The sequence below is a fragment of the Physeter macrocephalus genome, chromosome 7 (genome assembly GCF_002837175.3).
Source record: "Physeter macrocephalus isolate SW-GA chromosome 7, ASM283717v5, whole genome shotgun sequence".
NCBI classification, from domain to species: Eukaryota; Metazoa; Chordata; class Mammalia; order Artiodactyla; family Physeteridae; genus Physeter; species Physeter macrocephalus.
This window is the reverse complement of record NC_041220.1, coordinates 20970026-20997274: the sequence shown is the minus strand read 5'-3', so window position 1 is coordinate 20997274 and position 27249 is coordinate 20970026. Positions and strand designations below refer to the sequence as shown.

Sequence of the window (27249 nt, the reverse complement as noted above, 5' to 3'; positions counted from 1 at the left end):
GCCCTGGTGTCTCCTAGTTATTTGCTATGTGAATTTGGTAAAGTCATTTAATTTCTTTGTGCCTTGAATTCTTGCATATGAAAAGTAGATTAGCAGTATCAACATCTTAGGATTTTTATGAAGTTAACACATGCAGTATAAAGTGTTTAGAAGGGTGTCTAGGATATAGGAAGTGCTATGTGTTAACGATTATTTTATTATTGTTTTAATTATTATTATTATCACTACTACTCTTATTCTCTTTAAGCCTCAGTTTCTTCAACTAGAAAATTAGGGGGTGAAATTCTTGATATTTAAGATCATAATTTCAGATTCGTACACAGTTATTGAATTTAGCATAAAAGTCTTCTAATGATTTGTGAGGAGTCTTATGAGTACAAAAGTATGAAAATTAATACAAACAGCAAGTGCTGTGTGTTTTTAGGGCAAAAAAATAAACACAAAGCAAAAACAAAGTAAAAAGACAAAGCAAAACCCTGTGTTTGGCAATTGAAGGACATATTATTAAGTGTTTGATTCTCAAGGATGTGGAGGTTTAGATGGAAAGCAGGCTTTGCATCTTTGAAGAAGCTGTGACATTTGAATAGGGATGATTAGGAAGTTGCATGCTTAAGTAGGTAAGCAAGGCATTTGTTAATCATAAGGACTAATTAGGAAGTATTTGCTATGCCAGTAATGTTCCAAGCACTTTACAAATATTAGTTTATTTAATCCTGAAGAAACTAAATAACTCACCCAACATCATACAGTTGGTGAAGTTTGGATGTCAACCCAGGCAGTTTGGCTTCTGAGTTTGTGCTTTTAGCCCCTTTGCCTTACTATCTCTGAAAGGCTTGAAGAAAGGTATAAGATTACATGGAATACTTAGAATATATATTGTGTAATTGGGTATGGCCAAACTATAGGGTTTGGGGATAAGATGTATTAAGGGTTGGTAATTGGAGAATTAAAGAAATAGTCTGATCATTATCTTCATACTCTAGATAAGAATGTATTGAGGAATTAAACTAGAATGGTCACCATAGTAATGGTGAGGAAGCCATGTTAGAGAAGATCTTAGCCTCTTTGGGTCAGGGATCCTTTTGAGAATCTATTAAATTGTGAGCCTTCTTTCCAGAAAAGTGTGCAACATATGAAATTGCTACAGAATTTAAACAGTTTCACAAACCCTTTAATTGATGCTTTACGCAGCTTGGTTTTCCTCCCTTGTAATAATTGTGTATTTTCATAAGTCTACAGTTTGTTTTTACTTTGTGTTTGTTTTGTTTTCTATGTTTTCTTTCAGTAGTCATACTTTTTAATATTTTACTTTCCTTTTTTAAAATAAATTTATTTATTTATTTTTGGCTGCGTTGGGTCTTCGTTGCTGCGCTCGGACGTTCTCTAGTTGCAGCAAGCGGGGGCTACTCTTCGTTGCGGTGCGTGGGCTTCTCATCGCGGTGGCTTCTCTTGTTGCGGAGCATGGGCTTAGGACACGTGGGCTTCAGTAGTTGTGGCTCTCTGGCTCTAGAGTGCAGACTCAGTAGTTGTGGTGCACGGGCTTAGTTACTCTGCAGCATGTGGGATCTTCCCGGACCAGGGCTCGAACCCGTCTCCCCTACGCTAGCAGGCAGATTCTTAACCACCAGGCCACCAGGGAAGCCCTGATATTTCACTTTCTTTAGATACCTGCTCTTTGGTTACTAATTTTTACAAAATTATAATTTTGGCAAGTTCTTGATCAACTTTATGTCCTTGCTGTATGAATATATGTAAATAAATAATTGTAGTGAAATTTCCTTACTTTGTTGCTTCAGTACAAAAGTGTTAGTAGACCTTCTGGCTAGTAGATAGTCTCTATTTAGCCATATCATTCTGTGTTAATTCACAAATAGTTTGTTATTTGAATAACTGTATCTGGGATAGGAACATTATTTGCATTAAAAAAAAAAGAAAAGATCAGTCCTATTTGCAAAATGCAACTGAAATGGCCTCTTGTGGAGAGCCAGGTCCAAGATTCTGCCTTTGCTCCTAGGACCCTTTTTTGTCTCTTGAGCATGGAAACCCTTAGGGTAATTAAGAGTCTAGAGGTAAGGGAGTCAGAAGAGGATGGGTGACTGATTATCATTTGTTTTGTTTATCATTTGGTTGTGAGAGTAATAATTGGGTCCCCCTTGACTATGTGGGGAGTAAACATTGCCAATACCTATGGGAAATTGCTCTAGTAAAATTCACATGCTATTTAGGATTTGATTTTTTTTAAAAATACAATCTAACTTGACAGTTTGGTGAGCTGAACTCAAGTTTATCTTCCCGAAGTGATGAAAGTCAATTCTTTTCTTTCTTTCTCCTTTTCCTTTAATTTCCCCTGAACTTTTACTCCACTTGGAGTAAAGTTAAATTCTCCATTTCAAAAGTATAAATTATTTCTTTGTACAAATGTACAAAAATCATGATGTTATTAACCAGTTAGTTTAGAGGAAGAATGTTATCAGAAAAACAACTTTAGAGGTTTCTATATTTTCTCAGACTTCAGGCTTATAAAGGAAAGTTGCTTGTAGTTAGTTTGCATTTATGTAATAGATAAAATCTTTATGACATTTGTCTTTCTTCAGTACTTAATGTGTGTACCCTATATATCATTTAAAAAATACACCTGATATATAGAGTATTAGCGAATCAAAGACTATTTTGAGTTTCATTATGAATGACTAAATGCACATTTTTGGGAATGAGGACCATTTATATTTCTAAAAATAATTGACAATATACATAAACCTTCATGTATATGCTCTGATTAGGGAAGGAGACATTTCACTGAAGGTGAAATTATCACATAACTGAGACATATCTCTTTTAAACACTAAATTATTGAAAATTCTATTTAATGAAAGTGTATCAAAAGTGTATTATACCTTTTCCACTTTGTAACAGTGTATTGTCCAGTAATCTGGAATAAGATGCTCGTGAAGTATGGAATGTGTACCATTATGAACACCACGGATATGCCCTGATATCCTCTAGGGCTGTTGTGAAATATGGAACTCTACACAGGAATGCTTAGTTATGCCCGGCCACCATCCTTTTCTATTTAGTATTCTGAGAATGCCTCCATTCCTTTCCTATGGAGTAATGGGCACAGATTTTCTGGTGAGTGTTCTCACTCCAGCTCAGTTTTTGATTACCTCTGGGTGTGTAATTGAACTGTTGTTGGTGAAGATGATGGGAACCAGAGCTCTGAATAAGTGGAGCATTATCGTGGATCAAGGGATTTAAAGAGCACACACACAACTCCACTGTTAGGGTAACGTACACTCTTTCACCATTTGATTTGTATGTGTGTGGATATATCCTTTATCTTACATTTGTATTAATCTGTTAGTTATATATTGAATCATGATTATTTCTTGAGTGGGGATTTAAGGCAAGGAGAGATTTTAAATGATGTGGTAATAAAAAAAAATACTATGTTTCTAAACGGGCCTGCCAGTTGTGAATTTGGCACATGTAACTTTAAGAAGAGCATTCGCAGTGTTGCCTAAATGATTCACCGTCATGCCCAAATGAGTATCTTGAACTTAGGTAGTGAAAAATTTATGGGACTGAAGCTTTTAAGATGTTTTAGGGAACCATAACCCAAAGTCATATATCATGGGAATTATGTTGCTCTGTTTTTCATTCTATATGTGCTTAGAATGAGTTAGATAACCTAGTTTTTAGCTATTCTTGACTGCTGCATTTTACAATAAATTTTTCATTTGTATCTACAAGTAAGATTTGAATTCATTCTGACTGGTAGTGATAGTTTGTCAAACAGATACTAAAAAGAGGGGAAAGAAAGTCCTGAGCTACTTCTGACCCTTAGGAATGCTGAGAAAGTGTTAAGTCTATTAAGTCTCAGATATTTCAAGTTTAACAGTTAAAACAAAGTCTTTTTTTACTGAAGCATACTTCAGTAAATACATATTAATAGCATTCTTAGAAACTAGAAGATGTTCTTTTTAAAGGAAATATTTGAATGTCTTTCTGAAATTCCAGAGAATAGTGCTTTATAAGCTTAAAAGCACCAAAATACTATTGTACTGATATGGTATTGTTTTTATTGTTGTTGGGTTAATTTTACATCACAGATAACAACAAATTTTATATATGATCCTGTAATCACATGTGGGATTAAAACATTCAGTACTTCAAACTTTTTGTAGTGATTGTTTCCCCTTCCCTTTTCAGTCTTCTCTGTTGCTCACTTTTGACCACGTCTGTATGTTTCATCTTGGGAGGGCTCCTCTAGCTCCCACCCCACCATCTGACAGACTTGGTCTCTTTCCTGTAATGAGCACTTTTAAAGACACATTTACTAAATGTCGTTTTCAGTTTGAGTTATTTTGGCCGTTGACTGTTCATTTTATAATTACATACATACTTTTAGATCTGAACAAAGCCATTTTTTTCTCTTCTCTCTTCTTAAACTACAGATCTTCCTCGACTTATGATAGGGTTATTTCCCAATAAACCCATCCTACGTCAAAAATACCATAAGTTGACATTTCATTTAGTACCTACCTCTAAGCTACCAAATATCAGAGGCTAGTCTAGCCTACCTTAAACATGCTCAGAACACTTACATTAGTCAACGTTGGGCAAAATCATCCAACACAAAGCCTATTTTTATAATAAAGCGTTGACTAGCTCACGTAATTTATTGAATACTGCACTGAAAGTGAAAAACAGAGTGGTTGTAAGTGCATCATTACTGCTTGGCTAACTGGGAGCTGTGGATCAAAAAGGGTAGTACACTGCAGATCACTAGCCTTGGGAGAGATCAAAATTCAAAGTTAGAAGTACAGTTTCTACTGAATGCATATCTTTGGTTATCATGGTAAAGTTGAAAAATTGAAAAATTGCAAGTTGAAGCATTGTAAATGGGGGACCATCTGTACTTCTAGTACCACAGAAATTTTACCCCCTATCTGAGTGAACAAGGAGAAAAAAAAAAGTTCATTCATTTTTGCATTCACTCAAAAACATATTGATTGAATATCAAATGCCAGGGTATTGGACTTGAACCTTTGGTGGCACTCAATTGTTAATCTTTCTACTTATTATTAGAATTATTCTGATGTTTTTCAAATAGTGGTGATTAACTGACTCATTTAAAGAGTGAAATTTGGTGTTGCCTGTCAGTTTGCAATTGACATTATAATCCCAGCAACCTGTTTCCTTAGTTCTTTGAGAATTTTCTTTATGCACAATATATGCGCTGTTTACGAGTGGAAAATCTTTCTTAAGAGTGTTTCTTTATGGAGGAAGGGAGTGCGGTCTGTTGCAGCTTTATTATGATATCAGACATTTTCCATTCCATAGGCTGAGCAATGCATATGTGATTTAAAATCAGAATGGACAAGGACATTTTAAGGATAAACGAAACATATGAAAATGAAGTTTGAGAGGGTACATTTGTGGGTGGTATTCACTAAAGCATTCCAGTTTTTAAATAGATGTGTGAAGATTATGATTCGTGGGGTACATATTTGAGGTGCTGAGAATTGGGACCTCCTGTATGCTTCTGTATTTTTCACGGGAGTGGGTCGTTCTTAGAAATGGGAGACCAGAGAGAGCGGATGAGAGCAGGTCTCTGGTCATCAGAGTGAAGCAGTGTAAGCATTACTAGAACATGGGGAGGCCCAGAGGTCCTGATGCTTCATGCTTGAGCCCACGGGAGTAGGGAGCACAGAGCGAGGGAGGGGCAATTAAACGCAAACCTGGGAATTTAGCTCCTGCCCTTGGCTCTCTGGAGGGTGACTCTGAGGCAGAGTATTTCAGTCTTTGCTTCACTGTGGCACACAGATATAAGGCTATATGCCAAATTCATTATTTTTTAAACAATCACCCTTTATATGCAAAAGTGGTAACATCCTTAAATTGCCACTTAGGATTTACATCATTCGATATCATTTGGGTCATCAAGATCTTTCAAAGAAGAGAGAGTCTGTTCATTTAAAAAAATTATTCTGACGCCTGTAGGTGTTTCAACCACAGGGGATGGGGACGGAGGGCGGGCACGTGGGCATAGAAAATGTGTGGGCATCTCCAGCTGAATGATGAACTTGAAAGGAAAGAATTGTGTGGGGGCATAGATTGATTGTTTTTCATATTAACTTACAAGTTTAGGATTGAAGACTAAGAAGGCACACGTTATACTTTGCAGGTTCGCTATTTTAAATACACAGATTTATATTTATTAATGAATTTCTAATCAAATAGTTCAATTCAGGTAAAGTCCTTCCTTCTATTTCATGTCTTAGGCCATGGAGTGGAGGATTTCTGAATGATAAAGTGTGTCTCGGGTTAAATAAAGTTTTAGAATCCCTGGATACTCTTCATTCCTAAGGGATGGTTATTGTGTTCATAGGGACCTGCTTGCTTGGGAGATAAATTCAACTTGTCTTAAAGTATCTTGTTTGTTGCTTGATTTTTATCTCCTCCTGTGACATATGTCTCCAGAGAAGAAGAAAATGTTCAAGGCAAAAAATAAATAAGTAAAAAGCCCTCTATGTAAATGTATCCAAGTGAGTGGAATTTTATGCATTACTGTAAATTCACTATTCCAGAGATGACTATAAATACCATTTGCTGAAAATACTGCTGTAATCATTTAATCTAGTTCCAAGATCCAGTATAGCTGGAGTACATACTGCTGTAAATGTTATTGCTGTCTTTATTTAAAACTGAACAAAACAGAACAAAACACACGATAGAGTAGACCCTTCTTAAACAACACATCTTCAATTACACGTTAAGACATTTAAAAATATGTAATTTAATTTACATATCTAAGTTAAAACATTTAATATTTAATTTAAATTCTTGGTTTAATCTAAACATTCGATATCATGCATCAAAACCAATAAATGTAATTTTGCTTTTATCTTGTACATGTATAAAATAATTTGTGATTGGCCTGACCCGCATGTTAGTCACAGGACTTGTGCATAGAACTTTTTAATTTTCACTGAAAAATCAGATTTTATTTAAGCCTCACAGTAATTCTGAAATATTTTGAAACTGAAGACTTTTGTTAAATAACCTTTCATGTTGAGTCATTATTACATAATTCATTATGTAAGCCACTTGCAGTTTTTCTGGTAATTAAATGAACTAACCAAAATATCCAAACTTCAAAGGAGTTTTGTGATAGAACAACCCAAGACCTCATGTGGAGAGAGTTGTGGACTATGTCCTTGAGTCCTTAGACTCAAGACTGAAGGTAGCGGCCAGAAAGTAAGAAAAGCTGTACGTGGAAAGGATAGGGGGTAGCTGTACATCAAGAAACATACTTACGTGAAAATTATTTTGAAACACAGACAATAAAAAGAAGCTCTGGTTGTACTGTTAGGGTACTCATTTTCACTCATTAATTATTAATCCTTTGTTGTTGGAACAATATTTTCATTAATTTGTGTCTGATCTTAAAGAATTGCTTTAGCACATTTCAGATTTAGGTTCAAAAATTACTGTGTATAATATATGTTCCGTAAGTCATAGGAAAAAAATTGCTTATTTTAATAAATGTTTCGAGTACTGTAGTGCTCTTTTATTAACACTTTGGGGACGTTACATGAAATACCACTGTGCTATGTTTGCACGTAAACATTCAGGAAAACCAGATGGGGTATTCAGTTTGCTAGTGAAATGATCAGTACACATACTGTGTCTAATAATTGAATACATTTTAAAGCTCAGGATCTGTGTGGTCGTATTCAGAGAGGGTGGGTAAAGAGGTCTCTGCTAAGGATGAATAAAGTCATGATAGCAGTGGGGGGGGGAAAGAAAAAAAAATACCAGTAAATTAATGAATTGAAGTTATATTTGTAGGCCTACTGTGAAGAATTTTTTTAGCTTAAGTGGGACCGGATGTTTCTGTTTACAAGATTAATGTTTCTGTTTACAAAATTAATATTCACCTGCACTTGAGATGGGCAAGCATATTTTAATTTGACAGACATTAATATCTATAATGAAAGCCAGAGGCTTTCAAACAAACAAGTGATGAGTATCCACAGGGGTAGCGTAAGTAGGACTCTAATAAATACCTTTCTACAGTTTTTCTGAGAGGCTAGCTGTGGTTAATTTTTAAGCTCTCTTTCCCACACAACATGTTTTGTATATCTTTGCATATAGACATTCTGTGCATGGATAAACATGTATCCCCATACTGAGAGATTTTTTTTTAAACCCAGAAGAATAGAAGTCAAACCTAATTTCTCTATGTTAGAACTCAAAGAAAATTTAGTGAAAAGTCACTAGTATTTCCTTTTATGTACCCCATCACTCTGTTCAGAAGTAGCATCAGATTCCACATATTTTAATTACTGATGATGGAGTTACTTATGTATAGTGTAGCTGGAATATTGTACCTTACAATTAGCATATTCTAGTTTCATTACTTACCTTCAAGACAGAGCCTCATCTTTCAGAGTCATCTAAAAAATTAGATATTTATTATATACTTTAGACAAAAGAAATGGGTGACTGCATCTAAGAGTTTCTAGGAACCCAGGCATAACTTTAAGGTAGATAAAGACACTTTTTTTTTTTCCTACTGCTTATATTGTCTGTCATTTTCTTTAAATTTTGCCCTTAGGTTTTGCAGTTTAACAGTTTCCCATCTATCCCAAGCAAAAACTCATAATTATACCACATGGTAAGTTCTTCAGCGTCTGGCTCTGCTTGTTTTGGTTTTCTTTCGCTCACTTCTCCCCAGCCCTTGTCACTGCCTAGCATGGAATACAACACATAGTAGGTGCTTGACGACCGATCAATTGATTGATTGATATGGTTTGATTAGAATAACAGTTTGTGACATATACAGATGTCCAGAAGGAAATCGATGGAGTGCCAATCTGTGGAGGCCAGGACAGAATGTGTTTTGTGTCTGACAGGTGGTATCCTTAAGCTATTCTCTTACCATGTGTTGACATAAGTATCTTAGCCCTGTGCAGACAGTAGCCACATGAAATATGGGACAAGTGTTGTTCCTGGACACATTCTGATTACAGAGAGGGATGAAATAAACATGTCTGGACTTGCAAAGACATTGCACCTGCTGTGGATGATTGACATTGTGGAGCACATTTGCGGGGGGGAAATTAAACTGCCTGGTGTTTTGTACGTTTTTACTTAACGATATAGATAGGTCAGTGAATCTCAGTCTGGACTTCACATTAGTATCCTCTGATTTCTTTAAAAAACCTGCCACTGCCCTGGCCCTACCCTAGACAAGTTAAATCAGAATCTCTAGAGGTTGGGCCTGGTCATCATTCATTTTAAAAAGCAATTCCAACGTGCAACCAGTTTTGAAATAGTTTGAGGTTCTGTAGGAACCAAAGCTGAAAGAGAAGAAAGATTAAGGAGTATAATTTCCACTCACCCTGTTCTCATTTACTTGTTGAGAAAGATACATCACGGTTCAATAATAATGTAGTATAAGCCATGCATGCAATTTTAAATATTCTAGTCGTTGAATTAAAAAGAGGAATAGTTTGAATTAATTTTAATAGTACATTTTATTTAGCCCAATATATCTTATTATTAAAACATGTAATCAATATAAGAATGTTAATGAGACATTTTACAATCTTTTTCTCCCCCTTGTATCAAGTGTTCTAAGTCCAGGGAATCCTGTAGCTTTGCAGCATGGCTTGGTTTGGACTGGCCGCTTTCCAAGTGCTCAGCCGCCCTCATGTGTGGCCAGTCAGCCTCATATCGGACAGATCTGGAGGGTAAAGTGCTAGAAGAGAGACCAGGAGACCTGAATGTAGTGTTGGTTTTGTCACCGGCTAATCCTGTGACCTTGAATAATTCACTTATCCTCTCTCTTGACTTCATTTCCTTTTTGTTTACTATGAGGGCGTCAGCAGTCAGTCTAAATTGGGAGTTTTATAATTTTACTCCAAAGAGCCCCAGGATTTCGTGAGCACACCTTAACTGCCATCGTACGGAAGAAGAGAAACAAGCAATCTGCTTTAGACTCTTTTTTCCTTTGGATATACTTGCATTTCTGGATGTCATTTTGTTTGAGGAAAGAAACAAAAAAATTTTTTTTAAACCAAACCAACGTTTGAAAAATCACTCGGTTGAATGTTTTCTTAAGTCGATGGTTCTCTCTTGTCAGCATTTATTCCAGGAAGAGGTCAGGCAGCAGGTATCCTGCTTTTCCTTCCAGTGAAGGTATCACCATGACAGTGACTCTTGAATATTTCCTATCAAGTAGTAGGAATTCCTTCAGTAGTGACTACAGTGGCTCAGAGTTGAGAAATAGAAAGCTCAGATACCGAGGTCTACCCCAGAGTGATACAGTTCATTTATGGCTACTGAGGCAGCTCGTGGTTGTCTAAAACCGACCTTTAGCCCAAATCTCAGGGGACCCCTGACTCTGAGGTGTGGTCCCCATAGTCAGCCAGAACCCAGAGCTAGGAATACCTTGGCTGCAAGGCTTTTCTGACTTGGAATGTATTTCTCTACTGGTGAATGCCTGATTGACAATAACGTCAATAATTGTTATACAGATGCCAATATTGGATGCCCATGGCTTTGGTTCCTAGACTTTCAACCTTCCTCCCTATCAGATAGATGAACTCTCTGGTAGCATCAACAAATAGAAAAGAAACAATATCATTTCCAACCTGTTCTTTGGAAATCAGTCTTTGCCAGATTTCCACAGTCAGTGACATGGGAATACAGTCCTAGTCCAGTGTGTTGTTTGCCTTTAAAGACTTCTTTGGTGGTTTGTGGCAGGAGTCAGTCAAGGACTTACATGTCCCAGATTTTAGCTACTTTGCTGTTTTATTGGACAACAATAGCAAAAACGACACCGAGTGGGAATTGTGAAGTAGAGAAAGCTGAGAAGGTTTCTATCTATTTTTAGGATGCTTCTAAGAAGTCTTCTATAATACCGTCTGCTTTACTTAACAGGCAATTATGAGAAAATTGTTTTAGAAAGAATCAGCCCGAATATCAACATTATTTCAGAATTTTTATTAGCATGCACAATCTTAATTCTTCCAATCTTGCCCTGCTCATGTATAAATGGAAGCAACTTGTCATACTCAAAGCAAAAGAGGGAAGGGGAAATCCCATTTTGCTGTAGCAGGCGTAGCCACTTATACAATGAGTTAATGAAAGAAGTGTTTTCTAAGCACATTGGACTCTTTGGTCCAAGTAGTTTTTGCTCAGTGTTTGGCAAAGGTCTGCATGTAGGACTCTAGGTGAACAGAGAAAGCAAATAAGTGTGACCTTTGTAAGGCTGGTGTTTTCTTTATGAAGCCAAAAAATGTACAAATACAAATATTAGCCCATGCTTAGTTTTGTCCCAGAAAACTTCTCTCTGGCTGACCGCATCTCTGCGTTTGCTCTTTGGCATCGTTGCTGCCCATCTTGGTTCCCTGCAGGCCTTGCCATCTGTTTAATTGGTAAAGGGGCCCATCTTATCAGTGTCCCTATCATCCACTTGGAAATAGAGCCCTTCGATTGGCCTTTCTCCTCTTTTTTCTTGCTTCGGTTTATTTGGAACCAGCCCCAATATCTCAGTGCCAGGTGGCTTTACCTTAGCCAGTTACCTTAGGATTAGCAATTATTGGAAGGTAAGAGATCTGCAGCAAAGGGTGGGAGCATCTGTTATTGCAGTGATCTTGGCCTTGGAGAGAGTCTAGGGACTTGGAGAAAGTCTAATTCATGAAGGTGATGCCCTCCCTGGGGTGCTGTCCTTTTGCCTCTCATCTTCTTAAATGCTTCAGCTCTTTCAGGTTTAACCCTTTGATCTGTCTGAAGTTTAATAATAAGGCCAGCTAGTGTGTGTGTGTGTGTGTGTGTGTGTGTGTGTGTGTGTGTGTGTGTGTGTGGCAGAGACCCACTGCCTGACAATGAATCAGCCTCCTTCCCTTCTGTGTTCCTGTGATTCTTGCCTGACAGTTTTGCAGAGTCACTTAAACCTTGACAGTTGTCCTAGTTACCCTTTAGGAACTCACTTGAAAAAAAAAAAAAATCAGCTCATGGCCTTACCCCAAGTGTCCTTTTGAAGTTTCCCCCTTTCCACCCCCACCCTGTCTCTGGGGAATTTTGAGGAGTTGCCAGGTAAGATATTTTCTACTTTCAAACCAAACATAAAGACCCAGGTAAAGAAATGTGGCCACAGAAATGCTTCCGTGTTTTCTTAACAAGCGTGTATGTTAGTCAGGCAAGAAAAAGGGAGGAGGGCAAAGAAACAGAATGAACAAAATAGAGCCCAAGTGCCACAAGTCTAATGACTTCGTTGCCTCTTTTTTCTCCTCGTTTAATTCTTGAACTTGCTTTTTCTTTTATTTTACCCTATGCTTTGGTGTTAATGCATTTTGTCTTTCATTTTACCTCTTGCTTTTGTATTACGTATCTATTCTACTATAAGCCACTCCAAATAATTTTTGAAAATAAAAGTGTGGTCTTTATAAGAAATACCGCTCGGGATTCATTAGAATTTCAATTCTAGAAAGTGATTTACTCATCACTTTCTAATTATTAAGCACTGTCTTAAGTACTTTCTGGGAAGTAGTGTAGTGTAGCTATTAACACAAGTATTCCGGCATCAGAGTGCCAGGGTTGACGCCCAGCGGGTCTACATATAAATCACTAGGTGATTATCTTGGGCAAGGTGCTTAATATTTTTGAGTCTCAAGTTTCTCTCCCACAGTAATGTTATAGGGACTAAATAAGTTTATATATAAACACTTGTACTTATGCCTTCCTCGCCTTACAGCTTTATTGTTGTGTCTGACTTTATTACCCAAACAATGCCTGGCATAAAATAAACACTCTATAAATGATAGCTACTGCTAGTACTATTTACTTTAGCTCTTATAACAATCCTCAGATAGATATAATCCCCACTTTCCAGGTGAAGCAACTGAAGCCAAAGGAGGTTATTTAGCTTGCCCAAGGTCATATACTGGTGAGTGCTCAGAGCTAAGGTTTGCACCCAGGTTCATCTGACCGTGAAAGCCTCATGCATGTCCACTGAGTCTGCACCGCCACTTCATTTTGGAGGCATAGTTAAATAGATACGCTTGGACTGTTAGGAAAATCAAGCTTGCATCCATCAGCACCTGTTCACTTCCTGACTTGTAAGTAGTTGTCATTTCTCTTGGATAACAAGTCTGTGCTATTAGATTGCACAAAATTTCTTGGCATAGGTCTACCATAAATCTTGCTTCTTTGAGAGACGCTTTCCGGAGGTAAGAGGGCTAGGTTTAACCCATAACATCAAGTGTTTTACCTAAGAGAAGTGCTTCATATGGAGATGTTCTTATGCATATGACATAACGCACATGGCAGATGAAAGTTACATGAAACGCTGTTGGTGCTTCTTCCAGATATTTCTAATAGATCTGAGTTATCCAGTAAATGAACCCTCATGTAAAACGGAGAAATAATGATTTTCCCTCACTGAAGGGGCTGATTGGCCATTTATCAGAAATTTAACCTTTATAATACCATCTCTGACCGTGGACTTTTGGACGTCCTGGCACATTGTAGGAGTTTAGCGAATATCCTCTGGCTGAATGAGTGAATGAATGTATTTAGGGATGTGAAGAATGGCAGGAGCTACAAGAGACCTTCTCACTGTTAAGAAGGCGTGGGGGTACGGGTGGAAGAGAGAATGGTTGGCTCTAAGTATGAGCAACAAACGGAATTTGTCATTATATCATACTCCTAAATACCTGTGTCTCCTGATGTCATACTGTCCTCTCACTGTTCAAGAGATTCCCTGATTTTCTGTTCAATATTCAGTGCGTTTTCACCCTCAGATGCCTGCTCTCTCCTTATACTGTGAGTCAGTCGGTCAGTTTACTCAGAGATGTAACTCCCGTTGAAGGGCAAATCTGGTCTGCAAGGTCTTTTCCCCTTCCTCTAATCCCAGTAGCGGAGCCTGCTTTTTAGTGAAGAAATGTCTTCACCCAAGTCAAAATTAGAAGGATGGATGTATAGGAACTCTTTGCTTTTGGTGAATCGATTATTGCCTAACGGAAACAAATCTCTCTTCTTTTTTGTTATTCACTCAGTCAGGATCTTCTAGATGCATGAGATAGGTACTGGATGAATAAGAAATGTAAATTTCCTGTCAGCAGTCACACCACATCTAGAATCATAGGAAGAAGGCAATCTTTAATTCTTGATAGCCCTTGATCATATTTTAATGGGGGGACTTTTTAAATACTCCAGCAGGTGGTTAGGGATAGGGATAAATATTTGGTGGTTATTATCGAATCTTGAATCTTTGGTTGTTGAGTTTTGGCTAATGTAACAATTTGACTTCTTCACTTTCAGCTGTCCCATTTCCTCCAAGTCACCGGCTTACGGCAAAAGAAGTGTTTGATAACGATGGGAAGCCTCGCGTGGATATCTTAAAGGCACATCTCATGAAGGAGGGCAGGCTGGAAGAGAGCGTTGCATTGAGAATAATCACAGAGGGGGCTTCAATTCTTCGACAGGAAAAAAATTTGCTGGATATTGATGCACCAGTCACAGGTAAGTCCTGAGGATGGAGACTGTCCCCTTGGACCCACACTTTGTTGTTTTTAACATCAAATCAAAAGTCTTAGATACCAGTGAGTCTTCACCTTCTTCATCTTACTCTTTTCCTGCTAAATCTGTACATTAGGAACAAAAGACTGAATACATATGTAACAGTATTTTTATTTTCATGTATTAAGTATCTGTGTGATGTGATACCCTAAAAAGTGGTGTGAAACTTAGAGATGATGATGATATTCTGAAGTAATACCTTAACTAAGAAGTGATATTTTGTCAGTAGAACACTGTCACGAAGAACACAAGATACTCACTGGGAAAGATCAGACAAAGCATAGGAAGACTTCCAAAGTAGTTAAGTGACTGAGTTAATGCAGTGGCTCTCAGAGTGTTATCCCAGACTGGCATCACCACCACCACCACCTGGACACCTGCTGAACTGTACCTTCTCAGCTCCCACCCCAGAGCTACTGAATCAGTTCTCTGGGGTGAAGCCCAGTGATCTGTTTTATCAAGTCCTCTAGGTGACCGTGACAAACATTAAAGTGTGAGAACCATTGAACTTCAGGAAGAAGACAAAATTTCTCTCCTTCCTATAGCATTTTATGCCTAGAAAATATGTCTCTACTTTTTGAGGGTTTTTTTTCTGTTACTTCTTAAGGGCAGATACGTATTTTGGGTAAGTGGAACTTCGCTTAGACCATAAAAATTAAATCTTGTCAAAAAGTTTCGTGTGGTGTAGAGGGTCAAATAGTAGAGGCTTTTCATCTACACTTTGTGAAATTTGCTAAACTTGCACGTTTGTATTTCTAGAGAATCTAAAAAAAACATGTATTTTCTCCTTAATTATTATCATTCTGGCAAAGGGAAGAAGTTTGACCTAGAATATTATCCTTTTCAAAATAAAGAGGACATTTAAAATATTTCATATATACTACTGATTGCTTCTTTTTTCCAAAAACCTTCATGTACTTATAATATTATTAGCCTTCTAATGTATTTTTGAAGGTGACTGGTAAGAGCAAGATAAGCGCTCTTGAATATCAGACTAGACCTTCCTTGATCAAAATGCCTCTAATGATTCCTATTCCAGAGAAATTGACATTTATATTTTGTTTTGGGTTGGCAATGCTGTTTTTCTTATTTGTAATTCAGAAAAATAATGAATGTGTTTGGGGCCAGGCAGCAGGAGAAATTGGTCCCAGTGTTAAGTCAGTGTTGGACCAGTGGTGAAAAATCAAGCTACATACTTACCCTGTGTGTATCACTATGAACCCCATTTTCCATGTGTTAAAATGCAGTCATGCATTGTTATCTTTGACTTACAGACACTGGAAATGTAAGAACAAAACAAATGTGAACATGCTTTACTTTCTTAGATACTAAAATATGAAAATTTTTTAATATCTAAGTAGTAGCTTGGAATCTACCGGCAAAGAAACTACTTTAAAAAATTGACTGTAAATTCCACCTATAAATAAATGGTAAAATAGTAGCTTTAAACGATATCTGTATCATTAAGTTTTTTTGATTTTGGTAAGAATGAATGGCTTGATATTTTACTATGATATCATAATATGACATTATGATATGATAACTATGGTATGTTATGATATTTATTATGATATTTTCTCTACTTCACATGATAATGTGTGATTTCCAATGAACAATTCATGTTAAACTCACTGATGAGCCCAGTAGGTATTAATGGAGGTGATAATTATAACAGAAAGGAAACATGTAAAATAGACATTTAGGGGAATGTATTTCCTGGGATACAATCAGCTCTTCTGTTTGATGAGGCGCTGTCCTGAAAGAACACATAGGGAGGTTTCTGGAAAAGTCAGATTCGTGATGTTTTATCCCTGAACCTTTCTGGGGTCCATTGACTAATTGCCCTCATATTCAGCAGAGGTTGCACCTCGTTCTTTCTAGTGAGATTCCAGCTGACAATTTGGCACATTTCACAATATAGATACGAAGAGACTTTAGAAATCAGGACTCAGTTATGTATAACTTTCCCTGGGGGAGAAAGAAAAAAAAATCCTTCTAGTTGGTGACAGAAGTAGCTATGGAGACATCACAGAATACGTAGCACAGAATATGTAGTGTTTATATTTCTTAATGAAGGCAGGATTCTAAGGAACCTCCAGTAGATTCCATTGCAGTGATCTCTTTCTCCCTTTTCTGGGAATATAAAGATATGTATATAAGTGGTGGGGGGAATTTATTTTAACATTTCCATTAAAAGGGAAAAAAACCTCTTTTGCATATGATTCACCAGAAGGCTAAATCCATAGCTTCATATTTTAACCCATGAACTTCCAAGCTGAAGCACGGAGGACTGCAAAATAAAAGCAGGGTACACTGAGCCAAGAAAATTGCTATCTCTTTGTATTTCAAGATACTTCTTATAATTTATTGATAACATTTTATGATATATGATTGTGTTCTGAGATTTGATTTTGTTTGGACAGCTGAACCAGCAATGTAATATTTATTTTTAAATGTAGAATAGTTGTTATTTGGATAACTGAATCAGTAAAGTGACTCAATGAAGTCAATATTATATTGACACTACGCTATGCAATAAAAGGCATAGTTTACCCTTCCAAATCTTAAGGGTAGAGTATTCTTTATGTAGTTCAGAATTCCACACTTAAGAAAAATGGAGAACTTCAGCGGTTTAAAAGAGAAAGCAGAAAGGAGGAAGATGTAGAAAGACGAGGAGGGGGAGAAGAAGGAAAACAGTAGAGCTGCAAATGAGAACCTGTGAAAAGGGGAAAGAAGCAAGGACTTTTAATGTAGGGAGAAAAAGCCTGAAGCCTGAAACCATATGGTGGTTTTCAAGTGGTATTAGAAATAGTCTCTCACCTACATATGTCAGTATCCTAAAAATGTAAGGTGAGCCATCAGGGTAGAAACTGACAATTAGCTTCTTGTGGGCAATTCAGCTTTAAGTATAGCCTGATATGTAAACTCACAAAATGAAACAAATGGCAACTATTTTATAATCATGCACAAAAGCCACTCCCCAGCTTTCCCTCTTCTTTTCTTCCCTCCTACTTTTTATTAATAAAAATGTTTCACACTCAGATGTTTAGAGAGGAGTTGTGCTAACCTCTGTGTCATGGTTTGCTCCCACCTAAAGAAAAATCTAGGAATTAGTGTCCTGGTTATTTGAAATCTGGACATTATTGCATTCCTTTAGCATTTCTTTAATGTTTAAATTTACAAAGCTGCCCAACTTCCCTTCCTCCCTCCCCTTCAAGTGTTTTTAAAGCAGTGAAAAAAAAGGGTTATGTTCAGTTAGGAGTTTTTTCCCTTAAAATTCTGTACTTTTGATTTTGGAGAAGAAGGACCAGGAAGCTGCCTGGTCCCAATGCTCCCTCCATGTGTCCCTCTGGGGAAGGTGATAAAGCGCTATGTACCTTACCCTCCTGGTGCATGGATTTAGATAAGCCAGTAACCATCTCTGTGGGAGTAGAGGTGAGAATTAGTTATGGGTCCCTAATCAAAACAAGGGAGGTATGCGTCACATTCTGCTCTTTTCTCTAAACAAACTTGCCTGATTAGAATGATGGCTGTTTTAGACATTTAACTTGAAGAATGTGTTTCTATATTGGAGGCATTTTGTGAAGGAAAGTATTTTCCCTCTCTTTGACTCTTTTTTGAAAATTGAGTTAAATTTATCTTTGTTGCCTTGCAGGCATACAAATGGAACATTAAAAAATGTGGCCCAAATATCTGTGTAGCAGCTTGCTGTGGACTGAATGTGTGTGTCTCCCCAGTAATCATATGCTGAAGCCCAAACCCCCAATGTGATGTTATTTGGAGGTGGGGTCTTTGGGAAATAACTAGATTTAGATGAGTCCTGAGGGTGGACCCCTTATGATGGGATTAGTGCCCTGATAAGAAGAAGATGAGATGAGAGCCCTCTCTCTTTACTCCATGTGGGGATACAGCAGGAAGATGGCCATCTGCAAACCAGGAACAGAACCCTAACCAAACACTGAATATGCCAGCACCTTGATCTTGGACTTCCCATCCTCCAGAACTGTGAGAAATAAGTGTTTGTTGTTTCAGCTACCCAGTCCAAGGTATTTTGTGAGCTAAGCTGAACTAAGGTACAAGTCATTTGGGAATTCAATTTACCAAACATTTGCCTGGTACAGGTGGTGTGTGTTATACACAGGTGAATAAGACCTGGTCTCTGCTCTCCCAGGGGTCAGCATATAACAAGAAAACTGAAACAGATATTTGCCGAAAGATATGTGCATCAAACTATTGATTAAATGAAAGGCTATGACCTAGATTTATTCAAGCAAATTGAGAGATATCCAACTGGATAGAGCTAACTTAAAACCAAAAAGTTTTCCTCTTTTCTAAATGGCTAAGGTTTCCCTGACAGTGTCCGTTGATTATTATATTACATCTTTGAGCTAAAAAAAAACGTGTTAAATAGCTCAGATCCTATCTGTCCTGGATATGGATTGAGAACTCTTTCAGAAGGCTAGGAACTGTGGTTGATTGAAACAGATGAGGCATAGTCCTTGAGTAGAATACTCAAGGTCTATTTGGGGAGTCAGATACAGAAATATATAATTACTGTAAAATTTGTTAAGAACCGTAATGAAGGTGCCTATAAACTAGTGTGGGAACTCAGAACAAGGAATGCAGGAAAGCCAAGAAAGTCTTGACAGATTACGTGGTACTTGAACTGGAGCATGTGTGATAGGTGAAATTTTACTATGTGAAAAAGCTAGCAAAGGTTATTCTGGGCAGAGACAACAGCATATGAAAGGCACTGATATTTTTTGTAAAGTGGGAAGGCATGATCTTGGAGATTTGCTGTGGGAAGACAAGGTCTCGGAAGGGTGTGAGGGGTAAGGGTTGGGGGTGAGACTGAGGTTGGACGGTCAGGGTCAGATATTAGTCTCTTCTAAGCAGCACTTAAGCATTTGGTTACTGTTCTCTAGGCACTGGGAGTGGAGAGGGTCTTGGAGCAGGGCAGTTACACAGTCAAGTTTGTGGCCAGAATAGCATCCTGGATGAGATGAGTAAAGTGAGCAGGGGGGAGCTCTTGCGAGAGGGGCTGATCAGGAACCTTTCATACTCGTTCAGTATGCCCTGAGTATGCCTTTTGCCCTGGCAATGATTTTGGCAGGCTAGGAGAATTGGATCCGATTTTGATTACAGGGCCCTTCAAGAATGATGATTGACATTGATCTTAAAATGTCTGATTAGTTTGTGCTTAATCAATATCCATGAAAGACTTTTTGAATATGGTAGGATGATTTATGCAGGGATCCAATTTATTACATTTCTCTTTCAAGTTCTCATATTTTCCTGTTTTCCCTTTGACTTAGCAGAGAACATTTCCCTCATTTATAAAGCAGAAGCCGACCAGGAGCTTGGGTCTTTGAAGAGAATGATTTAGAACTCATTTTCTGCTCCCTGGGCCGAGGGGATAGGCCAGCATCAGCTGGGCAAACTGCTAATCTCTCCAGTTTGTCTGTTTCCTGCAGGGGGGATTTGTCCCTAGGGCAGCAAAGGATTCCCTCAGTGGCTGTGCCTGCCATTTAGCATATCAGGCAGTTGCCAGGAGAACCCTTTGGCTTTGTTCCTGGATGTGAGAGTGAACTAGTGGCCAAGTTTAAGGTCATGGCATTCCTTCCCTTACAGCAGCTGACGTCAATTAGGAGAATTCCCCATGCCTTTACTCTGGGGAGAGTTAAGTGAGGTAAGAATCCAGTGTCTTTGGAGAACTGAAAGATCAGTGTTTATTCTCTTCATACTATCATTTGTCACAGTCAGAGCAATGCAGCCTTAGTTTATATGAGGATAAAATATTACTTCTGGGGCATTTTGCCCACTTGTGATTTCAGTGGCCAAATCTTTAGGGCCTGCCCTGCAGCCAGAGGCCTATTTTGGTACCTAGCCCACTGCTGGCAAGTCAGCACATTTCAGGCCCGGCCTGTGGCAGCAGCCACAGTTTGATGTTCTTATTCCCCTTAATTTGGGCCCTTGATTTAAAAAAAAAGATGATGATAAAAGGATAAAAGGTCACTTTATGAGAGCCAGCGTCCTTTTCCCTGATTTGTTTTCCTCTCTTGTTTTGCAAGGTTGGTCTTAGGAAACCCATCTTACGAGTGAGAGAAGGGAGTCTCAGAGAGTTTAAGTCAGTGTTTCTGGAACTTGAGCATGGATCAGAATTGCCTGGAGGGCTTCATAGAACACAGATTGCTGAGTTCCACCTCCAGAGTTTCTGATTTAGTAGGTCTGGAGTAGGGCCTGAGAATTTGAATATCTAACAGGTTCCCAGATGATGATGAGCCCCTTGATCTGGGACCAGGAACCACTGGTTTAAGTAACTGGCCTCATAGCTAATCAGCTGAAGACCTTGTTATGAACAGGATCCGTCAACATAACTCATGCTGAGCTATTACATGGTATTACATGCACTATTCTACATCTGTATTAGGTTGAAAAAAATCAAGCATTTCAGTTCATTTGACTAGAATTTGTTCTTGCTCATTACTGAAGAAAACGTACAAAGCCTGCTGTTCAAGTTTCTCAAGAAATACAAGGAATAAATTATTTTGACTCGATTTATAATTTATTATATTTTAAATTAAAATGTATTGGTATAACACAAGGGGGCAAGACCAAACAATAGTGCTTAGTATAGTTGGGGCATAGAGTTTATGTAGTTTTTCCCAGTGAAAAACCTTTGTAGTGCTTTCCTTTACAAGCTCTTCGAGAGTTGACCATAGAAAGCTACTGCGGAGAATAAAGGAAGAGTGGGATCAAAAGCATCTGTAAGTGAATTGTGGTAATAAATACAGTATTATATTAAGAATAGCTGAGCCTTAGGAATTCAGCATTTGTGTGTAACATACAAGTCAGTAATAATCTATTAATGTAATCTATTAATGTCAATAAACATATAACACCACCCAGAAGAAGCATTTGACAGTTATTACATCATAATTACATGAAGAGATATTTTGCTTTCAGACACAGTGTGCCCTATCCTTTTCAATTTGCCGTGAGTCAGTTTTCACAAATAGTAAACTGTGTAAGCACCGCTCATAAGGCAACACCTATAGTTGTCTCCATAGGAAGATAAAAATCCCCAAACTATTATTTTTAAAATCTGAAAGTGATCACTTCCAATAATAATACTCTGATGATTTTACAGAAGGTTGAAATATCTTATTATCAATACTACCGTGCCTTTAAGAGAAGTCATGTTTCAAATAACACTGAAAGGCTTCCAGGTAAGGAAGGTGCATTCTTCTTTGATACCTTAAAGGAAAAATGTAGATACACTTCCCTTTGTCTACAGGAAATTCAGATTATATTTATGTTTCCAACTCATGTCATGTTCCATTCTCCCATTGAAGTGTCCCTAATAATTTTAGATTCCACTGATTTTATTGTCTTGTGATCCAGTTCTTAATGGCCATTCCCACATACTGGCCACAGACAGGCACTGGGCTGTGACAAAGTTTTCACTGGTCCAGTCTGAAATTGCCTTTTTCGTTTTAGTGAGAATGCTTTCTTTATGTACATGAAACTATGGTGACAGTAGATAGTAATTGCTTTTTATACTTTTGGGGGGACAAATTAATGAGTTATTTTTGTTGTCAGGCTAACATTTGTTAGGTTCTTGTTTTTTGCCAGTTCGTACAGTGTTATAAACACTGTACGTTTTAACTCTGGGTTTTCACACAACCCTATGAAGGAAGTGCTGTGATCAGTTCAATTTTACAAATGAGGAAACAAGCTCAGTGAAATGGAGTATTATATCTAAGGGTACTGAACTAGAAGGTGCCAGAACTGGTATTAAAACGCAGGCAGTTCAACAGTGTCTATTCCTATTTTATTTGGGGTTAGAAGTTAATTTTACAGGTCCATGAAATTATTAAATCTGGGAGTAACTATATAGCATGGCATTTAACTACAGTTTATCCTTGTACAACCAGGGGCTTATGGGTGCTGATCCTTCACGTAGTCGAAAATGTGCGTATAACTTATAGTTGGCCCTCCATACACATGCAGTTTTGCACCTGCAGATTCAAGCAACCTCTGATCCTGTAGTATTTGCTGTCGAAAAACAATCCGTGTGGTTCAAACCCGTGTTGTTCAAGGGTCAACTGTATAGGTACTGAATTTTTTTTATTGTTTCATGCTATTATCCTATTAAATGTTAACAGCTGAGGACATGGATTTTATGTTACGGTTTTGTGAATGTTCCTCTGTTTCAAAATAATTTTAATGTAAATGTAGTGCTGATTTGTACATAGTAGATTATGGTAAGAACATAATGGTAATATATAGAAACCTCTTAAGCAGAGTATGTATGTATTTATGCATGTGTGTGGATGTGTGTGTTTCTGTATTTTGTTAGTATCGTCATTTAAATAAGTTATCTTTTTTACTCTGTTCTTTTCTCCTGAATAGCTATTTGTTGATATCTGTCCAAAGTGGAGGATTTTGGACAAATGAGATACTGGATAAATATATGAACTGGTCAGAAGTAGTTTCTTATAGAAGAATCTGTGATTTAATTAGTGGATTAGTAAGAGAATAATATTCAGTTTTGAGGCAGCTGCTTTACCACTATTTAAATGACTATCTTCATATATAAGATGTATTTTTAAAATATGAATTAAATACTTTTACGTACACGTCTTGCTAATGTTAAAATATATTCCGTGAGAGAAGGCCTTTAGGTAGTTCAGTCCTGGCTTTGCTTTTGTCTTGGAGGTCACATAGCTTTTCCTTCTATTTTGCTGGGCTCTCCACCAGCATCATGGAGTAAGCATTGCCTTGTGAAGTAATGTGAAATCCACAGATAGGTTTGAGACCTAAGTCAGTGTGTTAAGGAAGGGGAAAAAGAAAAACTCTCAAAAAAGTCCAGTGTTCTTTCCTTATATTAAGCCCTAAAATGTGTATGTAGAATACTGTCTATATACATAAATCCAGTCCAAGAATAAATTACAAACTGGTATCTTATCTTATGAAAATAACATTTCTAGTTAACTGTATGTTGTAAATATAGGATTTTACTGATTATATGATGGTAGAAAAAAACAACCAACACACCCCACATCCAGGGGATAATCAAATCTGTTTCAGAGGTTTTTATGAAACAATATTGTATTTTAATATTCTGGACAAGATATCAGTTCCTGCTATCATGTGGTTACTTTTTAACTCCAGTTTGGTGTATGATATGCTTCTCTGTATTAATTTCTGTTCATATTTGACATTGTGGTCCAGGCACCAGGCAGTTTTAGACATAGCAGCGTTGTTTCATTCTGTTCCTGAAGATATTTAAGGTTTGGACATCCAGGCTTTTGAACTTTAAGTTCGTAAGAGTCATATATGTAGGTGAAAGGAAACTTGACCTGTTTTATTTTTTTATAAGCTTTTTTTCTTACTGTTTTTCTTCTTAATGCTCTCTGCTCTGAACTGTCTTTCTTCATGTTTACAATAAACGAAGCCCTCTGATAGAGTAAAGTTAGGATTTGTGGAAAGAAAAATTGTAGGTAATAATGAAGGAAACATGAAATTACTAACCGAACTTTCCTTTTCTCTTATGACTCCATTTGTTATGTCTTTTTAAAAATAAAAAATGTATCAACGTCACCATTTTATTTACAGTGCCTTTCTTTTTAGATTCATATATTTTGGTTATATTCAAGACTACATTGTTGGGTTCTTTGGATTTTATGATTAGTGTCAGACATTTTAATATTAAAAAATCTGTTTGGAATTCATGAATTTGATTCCATTTCAGAAACGTAGTTAACTCACCATCTCTGAATGTGCTATCTGATTTAAGATGCCATCTGGTGGTATGCCTTTGATACATCTAGTGCTACTTTTAACTGCCATCAGTCTTACATCCTTTATTGCTTATAAGGGAGAATATTTTTGAAATGACTTGCAAAGACATTTGTTTCCATTTCAAACAAAGGATGCTTTGTACCTTCCCTTCTGTTTTCTCAAAGTAATATACATGTTTGCTTTGGTCTTTATTAACATAATCTGATTCTTTCTTAAGGCAACATTGACCTTGAAAATCAAGCTCCTATTTTAGGAACTCAATTTAGTTCAGAGAAATTTGTAGATATTTAGCATCCCCTTTAAACTCCTAATTACATGTGTTTTTCATTTAGTTTTTTTTTTTTTTTTTTTTGCGGTACACGGGCCTCTAACCGTTGCGGCCTCTCCCTTTGCGGAGCACAGGCTCCGGACGCGCAGGCTCAGCGGCCATGGCTCACGAGCCCAGCCGCTCCGCGGCACGTGGGATCTTCCCGGACCGGGGCACGAACCCATGTCCCCTGCATCGGCAGGCGGACTCTCAACCGCTGCGCAGCCAGGGAAGCCCCCATTTAGTTTTTTAATGGTAAAATTTGATTGGCTCTTTGGATACCATGTGATGAATAGGAGATTGTCAGATAATCATAAACACGAAACAGAAATTATTCATTTGAAATTCTCTTCCTCATATTTTAAACCTTAAAGGCCAGCTCCTTCAAAGGTGGACCTTAGCTTAACTACCGCTTTTTTTTTGCCTTCTTCGAGAGATAAGCTGGTAATTCTTATTAAATATATATCAAAGCTAGGTGGAAATTAGAAAGTAAATTGTCTGCATTATTGATATAAAATATCCATTCCACTTAAGAATCTGAATTAAGGAAGTGTTAAAAGTACATGAGGTTTTTTTTAGGCCCTTTCAAAATTATTTGTGTCTGGTTAGCTTAGTTTATTAAGGGTATAGTGGCAGTGGGCCAATTTATAGATTCTTTTCCCACTGTGGTCTGTTTAGCATTCTCTGATTATACTCAAACTTCTGGGCCAGCCAGTTTATCTGAAGGAAAAAAAAAAAAATGAATGGTGTGAAAAGAGGTGAGAAAAGGAAGGACGATTTCATCTGTGCTGTCCAGTTCACCTGCTGAGGTACATCTCCCAGTGACCGTGCAACAATAACTTCATTTTCATCCTATGTAGAGTGGTATCAGGGTTACAAATCATGGACCTCTAGAGAAGCATTCGGTATCTGCAAGTTCTTAGCTATTTACCACTGGGCAAATTATTTCACCTCTGTAAACCTCAGCTTTCTCATCTTTGAAGAGATGAGGTGTGAGCTTCATGCCTGTCACTCAGATAAAGTGAAGTGTTGCAAGCACAGCACTCAGAGTAAGTGCCCGGCAAATAGTAGCTGCTTTATTATCATTGCTGTAACCATTTTTGTCCTGGCTCTTATTGTTGTTATGTAGCTAATATTGCAACTATCAGCTCTGTTCCATTGTTCAGTGATTAGAAGCATAGAGAACTGTTAACTGTATTAACATTTGGATATTATAGCAGACTTTGCATTTCCCCTTTTATGGATGTAAGTAAATACTGAGAGGGCTGTGGAATGAAAGAGGGGGCAGAGAGGTCCTTATGCTCTCTATTACTCATCCTTTCTAAATTGCAAATGAGTTCCAATTTTAATTAAAGAAAAATAAATTTTGTTTTCATGGTCATGCCATCAGTATATCAATTAGAAATAAGAAAATGAAAAAAATAATTTAAAACCTGTATAATATGGGCTAAGATGTCTTTTAAAATTAGAAGTAATTAACCAAATACGGGAGGGTGGGCCTTGCTCAAGCATCCCACGTCAAAGTAATAATACTCCATATTTGACGGCTGAGAATCATTCTGACGCAAATACATTTTCATTTCAAATTTGAGTGATTGACCTTCTTTAAAGATAGGTCCCTGTGCTATACAATAAATCTTGTTGTTTATGTATTTTATATATAGTGGTGTGTATCTGTTAATCCCATACTCCTAATTTATCCCTCGCTCCACTCTTTTCCCCTTTGGTAACCATACGTTTGTTTTGTATGTCTGTGAGTCTGTTTCTGTTTCACAGATAAGTTCATTTTTGTCATCTTTTAGATTCCACATATCAGCGATATCATATGGTATTCGTCTTCCTCTTTCTGATTTACTTCACTTAGTAGGATAATCTCTAGGTCTATCCATGTTGATGCAAATGGTATCATTTCATTCTTTTTTATGGCTGAGTGATATTCCATTGTACCTATAGAGACATGAGCTTTTTAATGCAGAAAGTAACTATTTTTCTGGGATTTTGAAATTTCATAGTGTATCTCTACCAGCAGCTAGCATATTTTACATTTGCTGATATAATGCTCTGAGGCAGTATTCGGTGGTTTGGTCAGGACTTTATCTGTGGCAAATGACAGAAAACCCAACTCAGAGGGGCTTGAGCAGAGTAGATGGAATTTATGAGCTTAAGTGATATCGTATAATATTTGTCTTTCTCTGTCTGACTTACTTCACTCAGTGTGATGATTTCTGTGGACATTTAGGTTGCTTCCATGTCTTGGCCACTGTTAATAGGGCTGCTATGAACGCTGGGGTGTATGTATCTTGTCAAATTAAAGTTGTCTTCTTTTCCAGATATATGCCCAGGGGTGAGATTGCTGGATCATATGGTAGCTCTATTTTTAGTTTTTTAAGGAACCTCCATACTGTTTTCCACAGTGGCTGCACCAATTTACGCTCCACTCTTTTCCCCTTTGGTAACCATACGTTTGTTTTGTATGTCTGTGAGTCTGTTTCTGTTTTTTTTTTTTTTTTTTTTTTTTTTTTGCGGTACGCGGGCCTCTC

The 27249-nt window shown here is 37.4% G+C and overlaps 1 protein-coding gene across 2 annotated transcripts in view; it reads left to right on the top strand.

The window, feature by feature from the left end:
- The window catches only part of PPP3CA (protein phosphatase 3 catalytic subunit alpha), a 306748-nt gene that overhangs the window by 134278 nt on the left and 145221 nt on the right, over positions 1 to 27249 (top strand). For both annotated transcript variants that reach the window (XM_007106627.3, XM_007106628.4), the window contains exon 2: positions 14338 to 14538. In XM_007106627.3, coding sequence (XP_007106689.1) covers positions 14338 to 14538 — 201 coding nt within the window. The remainder of the gene's footprint in view (positions 1 to 14337; positions 14539 to 27249) is intronic.